Genomic DNA, 9,791 nt, shown 5'->3' with positions numbered 1-9,791 from the left:
AGTCAGTGAAGGAATAACACCTATTATATTGCTGAAGACAGTTTATTAAGATTAGGAATGTTTGATGGGATAGAGATGGCAGATGATTTATATGAGTGGGCTATGTCTCAATTTAAACATTGTTCCAAAATGCTTAAAACCAAAGAGGAAAAAGTTGCTTATGCACTTCAGGCTCTTTTCGCTTCATACAAGGTAATTAAGAAAAAAATTGAAGAAATGAAAACAGAAAACAAGTTGCTAAATTCTCAAGTCAGCTGCTATGACATGTCATGGAGAAGAGGCTGAAGAGATCATGTTGAAGGAACAGATAATGAAATTGACAATAGAAATTTCAAAGTCCGACACAGACAGGGAAACATTTAGATATTTGTATGAAGGGACAGTTGCTACATGCCCAATCCAATTCTGAATATGATGAGAATAACTGCAAGGAAGCCTTTAGTAAACGACATAACTCTTCAGATGATTCTGTGAGATTCCTGATAGCACCAGTGCGAACAAAACAGAACGGAAATGGAAATGAGAGGGTTCTTGACCAAAAAAAAAAAAAAAAAAAAAAAAAAAAAAAAAAAAAAAGAAAATGGCCAAGCTGTTAGACAGCTGTGTTTTATGGACTTTCAAAGTCTTGTTACAGCAGTGGGTACTTTTGACCCTGATAACATGGATCCTGTTGAGTTCTTGTCAAAACTGGAGAAAGTAGTGGATGCTTATTGTGTGTCAGATGAAGATGCTTCTAGACTTCTCATGATCTGCATTCCTCGCTCATTAACTAGTGCTCTCTCACAGGAAATTCACGGCAAAAGAGCAGACAGAGGGGCAAGGAGAGAAGCTCTACTTAGACTTGCTGGGACTGATTTGGTTAACTTGAGAAAGATAACTGAGGTGACAATGGAACCTGGAGAGCATCCTCTAATATTTGAATCCAGGTTGTGGGAAATGTTTAGCTGTTACAGTGGTTTGCCAAATGCAACTAAACAAAACCTCATGTTTAAGTCTGCATTAATTGCACAGAGCAGTTCGCACATGTGAGAAGCCATTGCTCTTCATGTAGATGTCAATGCACCATATACGAGCAAATAATTTCCAAAATGACACAGTATTCCAATGCAAATAGTCAAAGGGAAGCTGCAAAATCTAGACATCCAGTTGTTTCTTTGGCAGGAGAGAATGTTCTAGATTATCTGATGGTTTCCATCAGAGACCAAGGAGATTTGAAAGAGTAAATTCAGAAGGTATTACTCTCTGTTATGCATGTGGGAAAGCTGGTCACATTGCTAGACATTGTCAAGATCATGAGAGACCTCATCAAAGTTTGTCTGTCATGCATGTGGAAAAGATGGTCACATAGCAAGGCACTGTTTGTGAACTGGAGAATTTTTTTTATTTTTTATCAACCTGGTGTAATCTCCTGGAGAAAAATGATCCAGTCATCTGAAGGACAAGAAGGCCAGCAGAAACAGTGGAGCCAGAGGACTTCCACAAGAAAAAGAAGTTGGGTGATCACCATGACCAAGAAAATCAGGAGCTTTCCAGACCTGCAAGATCCAGAACTCCCATCCTAAATGATCTAGAAATTCTGAGATTCACCATGGCCATTCAAAAAATGAAGGGAAAAAAATGCTGAAATATTATGAGGGTGCAAACATATCTCAATAATGTTTATGAGATTTTAAACAACAATTTTTGTTAAAATAGTTCATAAACAGAGTTGACCCTTCAAGCCACAGAATTGTAAAGTAACAAAATGGCCTGGTGGACTGACAATTCTGTTACAGCATTGTCAGCATTGTTACTCTATCTTGGTAACAGAGTTTGACATCACAGAATTGACCATTGTAATTATTTTTATTAAAAAATTCCACTTGATAGCATAAATGCTAAGAGCACAATGCACTAATGACATCATGATTAAAAGACTTTTAAAACACCTAATGTGTGATCAGTAATAAATTCATATTTTCTTTTCACATTGTGTTCTACAAAACTCTTGGTGCAAGAACATTTTAGATTAAATTGTTTGTGCTTCAGATCTTATCAGTGAGGGAAAGTGACATTATTTCCTGTACTTACATAGTTGTGGGAGATAATTGCACCAATTTAAAGGCAAAGTATGGTACAGTAACAGAATTGTGCATTAGAGAAAAAAATAATTTAGATTTTTATACATAAAAAAAAAAAATAATAATACGGACCAAAATTATAAACGCAACACTTTTCTTTTTGCCCTCATTTTTCATGAGCTGAATTCAAAGATCCAAGACTTTTTCTATGTACACAAAAGGCCTATTTCTCTCAAATATTGTTCACAAATCTGTCTAAATCTGTGTTAGTGAGCACTTCTCCTTTGCCAAGATAATTCATCCACCTCACAGGTGTGGCATATTAAGATGCTGATTAGACAGCATGATTATTGCACAGGTGTGCCTTAGGCTGGCCACAATAAAAGGCCGCTCTAAAATGTGCAGTTTTATCACACAGCACAATACCACAGATGTCACAAGGTTTGAAGGAGCGTGCAGTTGTCATGCTGACTGCAGAAATGTCCACCAGAGCTGTTGCCCGTGAATTGAATGTTCATTTCTCTACCATAAGCCGTCTCCAAAGGCGTTTCAGAGAATTTGGCAGTACATCCAACCGGCCACACAACCGCAGACCAAGTGTGACCACACCAGCCCAGGACCTACACATCAAGCAACTTCACCTCCGAGATTGTCTGAGACCAGCCATCCAGACAGCTGCTGCAACAATCGGTTTGTATAACCAAAGAATTTCTGCACAAACTGTCAGAAACCATCTCAGGGAAGCTCATCTGCATGCTCGTCGTCCTCATCGGGGTCTCGACCTGACTGCAGTTCGTCGTCGTAACTGACTCGAGTAGGCAAATGCTCACATTCCATGGCGTCTGGCACTTTGGAGAGGTGTTCCCTTCACAGATGAATCCCAGTTTTCACTGTACAGGGCAGATGGCAGACAGCGTGTATGGCGTCATGTGGGTGAGTGGTTTGCTGATGTCAATGTTGTGGATCGAGTGGCCCATGGTGGCGGTTGGGTTAAGGTATGGGCAGGCGTATGTTATGGACAACGAACAACAACGGAGGTGCATTTTATTGATGGCATTTTGAATGCACAGAGATACCATGATGAGATCCTGAGGCCCATTGTTGTGCCATTCATCCACGACCATCACCTCATGTTGCAGCATGATAATGCACAACCCCCTGTTGCAAGGATCTGTGCACAATTCCTGGAAGCTGAAAACATCCCAGTTCTTGAATGGCCAGCATACTCACCGGACATTGAGCATGTTTGGGATGCTCTGGATCGGCGTGTTTCAGTTCCTGCCAATATCCAGCAACTTCTCACAGCCATTGAAGAGGAGTGGGCCAACATTCCACAGGCCACAATCAACAACCTGATCAACTCTATGCAAAGGAGATGTGTTCACACCAGATACTGACTGGTCTTCTGACCCCGCTGGACCCCCCCAATACAGTAAAACTGCACATTGTAGAGTGGCCTTTTATTGTGGCCAACCTAAGGTACACCTGCCAAAACACACAAAACATTTTTTTAAATGTATAAAAATCTAAATTTCATTTTTTCTTCTAATACACAATTCCCCCAATTATTGGTACCCTTCAAAATTCTTACAAGTAAAATATCTCTAAAGTATATTCCCATTCATATTTACATTTTTAGCACACCAGGGTGATGAAATTAGCCTGCCATGACTTACTGTTTGACAGGGATTTTTATTCATCTACCAGAAGCTTTTTCCAGAGTGACTCAAGGCATATTTCATCAGTTTATGTACTGATGGAAAATACATTAATATGTAATAAATAAATAAATAATTTTATTTTATTAGAAAAATATCTGTAAAATGCTTTTCCCCTTTTACAACTTTGTGGAAAAACACTGATGCTGTGACACTTTACACTTGATGGATTTTCATTTTAATAATTATGTTTATTCTTAGTTATCAGTTATGTACAAAAGGGATTTATTGTTACAACTATTTTGTTAAATTAATGTTTGCAAAATTTGGTGTTTGTGTGAATGACGTTGTGTGCACCATCAATATATTACTATTTACATCAGCTTGTGGAAAAGCTTGTAATGAACTTGATGTAAAGTTACTTTCACATAGTTTTTATACCAAGTAACTTAACATAATCATTTACAGGGACCCTTATTTTCTCTGCATTACCCACGACAGAATATGGCATGGGCCCTGTTTGGTAAATGCGAACCTGCCCTGCAGTACTTAGAAAATACGACCTGACCCGTTTGACAAAGACTGTGACATGAACCACACTCATTACGTACATCAGGTAGACTGTGGAAGAAAAATGTGCTTATGGAATATTTTGTAAGGGTCTGCGTTATTTAAACCTGCTATGAGGATGACATGAGAGAAGGGTATCGGGGCCTAAATATAGATTTGAATCTTGGGAGTATGACGTAGCAGAATGTATTTATCTGACTCTTACTATGTGTGGAAAGTCACCGTTTAGGAGATGTAACCTTGAAGGCTGGGGAAGAGATATAAATTGGAGTGAGCCCTCCCTTCTTGGTTGCACTCTGCAGCAACCTGTGTTTCTGTATGACTGTTTGACCTTCTTTGCAAAGAATAAACTTATAAAAACATTTGACTGAGTTTGTCTCTTACTCTGGTGAGAGTCGTTTTTATTTTGCCACAACATAGACAAAAACAGCTCCTGTGCATTGTGGCTATTACCCTATATAGTGGTCAACATCTTAAATGGATCAAAAAAAGTTCATCAAAGTTGTCCTAAGAAGAGAACAGGTATTTTTTTGGTTTTAGGATGAATTTATTGGAAAGTTTTGAGCCACTTCAAATGTTAGCTAATGTACATGTTGTAATCACAGACACAGAGGCAACTTTAATTAAATAATACTATTTATACTGCAAGACTTAATACAGATATATTTTGACACATTCATATTTTTTTTTTTTTTTTTTTTTTTTTTTGACCCACCCTTTGCTATGTTTATCACTATGTCAGTCATCGGATTGTGCTGTGACTCATAGAGCGATATTTTAGCAGATTCACTCTGTATTTAAATGCAGTTGTCTCTCCTGAAACTTTGCAGTGTATATGTGGCCATTGGTCCTTTTAACAGCATGAAAAATAAAACTTTTATTCGAATTGTGAATAGATTAGATAATGTGTACAGAAAGAGTGCTCCCTTTATAATCAAAGTATCAACTATCAATTCAGAAGCAGAGTGACTGGCTACAATGATCTATGTTGCAAATCATGCTGTACATAGAAACCTTTGATGGTCTTCGCCAAATGCATTGTTTTGAAAATAGACTAAAGTTACTGCTGCAGTTAGAAGAATAAAATAAGTGAAGATAACGTTTTCACTTCTCAAAGTGGATCAGACACCTATGATATTAAAGGTGGATATATTTACTAATAATCATCACTAAATGATACTCACCAGTGACAGTGACACTGAAGCTCCTAATGATGCTGATCCTGCAGACGCCGCTGCTGCTGCTGCTGATCTTTAGTTTATAAACTCCAGTGTCTGTGGTTCTTGTGTTTGTGATGGTCAGAGATCCAGTCTGATGATTCAGCTTCAGTCTGTCTCTGAATCTCTCATCACCATCTTTACACTGATCTGTGCAAATCCTACTATGATCCTCAGTGATTTCAGCTATAGAAGTGTCATTAACATACCATGTCATCAGACCATTTGGGTTTTTTAACACAGGATCAGCATTTAAAAAAAAAGATTCTCCCTCCATCACTGACTTTGTCTTCATTTGATCTCGTTCAGCAGCAGGGACTTCTGAAACAAACAACACAAAAGCTGCTAGAGGATCGTTTGCTGAAAACAACAAACTACAAAATATGCAAGAAGTTTAAATGTAAAAGCAATTTTCATGCTTTTTCTTGACATTCAGTCTGACATTATGTGCTTATCCACTCAGAATGCAGATAGAACTTTATAATTCCAAGGTGATGATTTGTTATACTTTTGCTGCCTTGGAATTATAAGGTTCTATCTGCATTCTGAGTGGTTTTGAGATATTGACCTTTAAAGTTTTTGCATTCCATATAGCAAAAAATCCTACATGAAAATGACAGAGACTCTAAATGTATTCTAAATGTACAATATCAAAATCCTCTCAAATTCTGAAATGGGGATTTTGGGAACAGACCAAATGCAGATAGAACCTTCTAATTCTAAAAAGTCATTTTCCACTTGGAATTATAAGGTTTTATCTTGCAAAACATTAATTGGAACAACATTTTAAAGAAATACAAATAGTTTCCTTGTAATTTGTTTAAAGACATAAAAGGGGTGCTGTAACGATGTGCTGGACAAGTAACTGCAGACTGGAGATATCCAAAATGGGGCATGAACTCCAAAATGAGGCGGAGTTTCACCACTGGCTCTGGCTTCAGCCATTTGGTACTGACTTACAAAATAAAACTTTATAAATTAAACATGTTTCTAGTTCAGTGATATTCAAATCTATCCTGGAGGCACCCCTGCACATTTTGCATGTCTCCCTCATCTAACTCACCAGATTCTTTAGAATCAGCAGTGGGGTGGAGTATGCGCTAAAGTTGATTGGGGGAAAAAATTTGTGTATGCGTGTCATGTGCCTGTCTGTCAATGGGAGGAAGCCACGCCCAATTTTGGAGCTCCCGCCCCCGTTTGGAGATCTCCAGGGTGCAGTTAGGGGGGCGCTGAGCTGTTCTTGAGGGGCGTTTAGTTAAGGCAAGATTACACCAAAGATGTATGAGCTGAAACTTGCGAAAGAAACTTGCTGAAACTTTGTTTGGTTTATTTGGTTATTATATAGCCTTTTCACTTTTATTTTTTCCTCTGTCCCAACTTTTTTTGGACCATGTTGCAGGCTTCAAAATAAAGATTTGTTTATATTTACAAAATATATTTAAGTTGGTCAGCAGCAAAAAAATATAACTAAACACATTAAGTGATGTGATTTAAAGACAAACAAGGCATAATGACTCACCATGAACAGCAACACTGAATATCTGAAATAAGCCGTGGCTGATCCTTAGTGAATAGAGTCCAGAGTCTGTGTTTCTGATGTTTGTGATGGTCAGAGATCCAGTCTGATGATCCAGCTTCAGTCTGTCTCTGAATGTCTCATCACCATCTTTACAGATATAACTGAGATCTCTATTGACTTCAGTGATGATATTTTCATTAAAATACCATCTAATCTTTTCAGTTTGCTTTGCTTCAACGTCAGTGTTTAGAGTCACTGAATCTCCCTCCATCACAAACACTGACATTCCTTTTGAACTAACACCAAAAACACCTGAAAAAAATTAAATAAACAGTTATTATGTAATAATCATTGATTTACACTAGTGCTGCTGGGTGGTATGATGGTATTTGTATGTGTATCAAGGTTTTTTTTTTTTTTTTTTTTTTTTTTTTTTTTCAGATTTACAGCTGGACCAATTAATCAGAAATTCTATTATTTGTAATATTTAACAGAGCCCCCTACAGCGCCCCCTGGAACACCTTCCGAAAACTTGATGTATATCCCGCACATACTTGCACGTATATATATGAAGCTCGGTGCACATATAGATCTCACTGAGCCAAACAACTTTCGCACTCATGTCATAGGCTCCACTCGACAGGAAGTGAGCTATTCAGGGCTGTTTAAAAAGTGCATGCTCTGGAATTTGATATACTCCTCGGAGTATATCAACACATTAATGATGTACTTTAAATATACAAGACTTGCTTTCAAACATAATGACTCACCATGAACAGCAAAAGTGAAGATCTTCTCAACGTCGTGAAAGCTGATAACATCTAGATAATACAATCCAGAGTCTGTGGTTCTGAAGTCTTTGATGGTCAGAGATCCGGTCTGATGATCCAGCTTCAGTCTGTCTCTGAATCTCTCATCACCATCATCACACTGAACATCTGTACAGATACTACTGGGATTTTCATTGTGAAGGTAATTTTGATGAATTTCAGCTATGCGATTGTAATTAAAACTCCATGTAATAGCTAGAAAATGTCTCATCTCTTGTTGGTCTGATGTATCATTAGCGTGTAGAGTGACTGAATCTCCCTCCTTCACAAACACTGGCACTTCAACTACATTAAAAAGGGAAGGATCTGGAGAAAAAAAGTTAATAAGTGAGTAGAGAAAATATGTTTGGATTCATAATGTAACACATGCAAAACAAATAGCAGAAGAATTTAACATTCACTCATCAGACAAACATACATGAGTCTCATCGATGAACTTATACTTAATAAGCATCATACGACCCAAGAATACTAACAGATGAATATCACTTATAAAAATACTTCAATATATTGTGCTGTTTTCCATTACAAATCATGTTTTTTTTTTTTTTTTTTTTTAATACAAAATATTGTTATTTTAAGTCCTGCTTATTAAATCTTATTTCATTTACATTTCAAGGGTGCTCACCAGTGCAACTCTCATTGTATTCAAGATACAATACAATGATTAGTTTTGCTTCTATGTACTGACCCCCTATTTTTTTATAGTATGAGGCCATATACTTTTAGATTAATTTTTTGTACTTACACCCCATTGTGAAAGCCATAATGTTTATTTATGCCTCTATATCAAAGGCTGACTAAAACCGTCACGTCCAAAAGAGAGAGAGACTGTACCAAATAAAATGTCTTACAAGAGTCAATAGAAATACAAACAATAAATTATTTTTGTCGAGTTCAAAGCTAAAAGAGATTATACTGAACAAAACGGCGTCCCGTTCGCTTGTATCACTGACCGAAAAAAAGACAGTATAAATGTCTTACCATCCGCGCGTAAAGGCACCAACAAAAAGAGAAAGATAAACACATGGATCATCGTCAATGTTTGCTAAAAGCTAAACGCAGATTAAGTTAAGTAAAAGTAATCTGGCGTTGCCCTGCATTAACAGCGACATCAGGCCATACTGCACTATAGAAACAGAAAGTAACAGTTTGCGAGGCTCCCTACAAACTTTAATGCGATGACATGAAGTTTTGTGAGTTAAGGCTAGAAGGAATACAGCTCTGGATACTGGACATGCGCACATCAATCTAGCGTTATTTTTGTCACACTGTACAACAATAATACTCTTTGTTTTATAGTAAGGGCTAAATTTAGGGTTGGGGTAGACGTGTAGACGGTAAAAACAATCTAATAGGTAGAACAGTTCATTTCATTGTTAGTGTCCGGTCGGAGCTGTATCCTGTATCCTCTCTCTTTTTTTTTTTTTTTTTTTTAAGTTAATGCTTGAACAGACAGTATAAGAACATAGCCAAGGGATCACATACAAAACTATAAAATAATAACCAGTAATAATAAATAAAACAAATGCTTACACATTAATAAAAAAAAAAAAAAAAAAAAATGGTTACCAAAATAAATAATAATAATAATAAAAAATAAAGAATAACAAATAAAAACACCACAGTATGAATGACATTACAAAGATATTCAAACAAGTGCACATAAGGAAAGCATCTAAATACATGGATTTTCTTTAAATACCGCTAAGGTTTTTTTTTTTTTTATTCTGTATAAGATGAAGAGATTTTAGAAGTGAGTTTAGTTCAGTTTTAAGAAGGGGATAGGATAGGAGGTTATTTTTAGTATTATTATTAATAACAATGTCTTTTAAACTAAAGGAGTGTACAACATTGGCAGAATCAAATATATGAGAACCTAGTTCAGACCAAAATTGCTTGGATAAAGGACAATCATAGAAAAAGATGTATTAAAG

General features: G+C 36.7%; 1 protein-coding gene across 1 annotated transcript; it reads right to left on the bottom strand.

Annotated features, from left to right (window-relative positions):
• Window positions 1-5,472: 5,472 nt before the first annotated feature.
• Window positions 5,473-9,005, bottom strand: LOC127160431 (uncharacterized; the record flags this gene model as incomplete). The annotated part of the gene is made up of 4 exons (XM_051103070.1): window positions 8,839-9,005; window positions 7,795-8,160; window positions 7,025-7,336; window positions 5,473-5,826 (listed from the first exon to the last, which is right to left on the bottom strand). Coding segments are annotated over exons 1-4 (1,084 nt in total), but the record flags the coding sequence as incomplete, so codon positions are not given.
• Between the last annotated feature and the right edge of the window lie 786 nt (window positions 9,006-9,791).

Source organism: Labeo rohita, unplaced genomic scaffold (genome assembly GCF_022985175.1).
Source record: "Labeo rohita strain BAU-BD-2019 unplaced genomic scaffold, IGBB_LRoh.1.0 scaffold_348, whole genome shotgun sequence".
Lineage (NCBI taxonomy): Eukaryota > Metazoa > Chordata > Actinopteri > Cypriniformes > Cyprinidae > Labeo > Labeo rohita.
The sequence above is the reverse complement of the archived record's forward strand: the minus strand, read 5'-3'. Positions and strand labels throughout refer to the sequence as shown.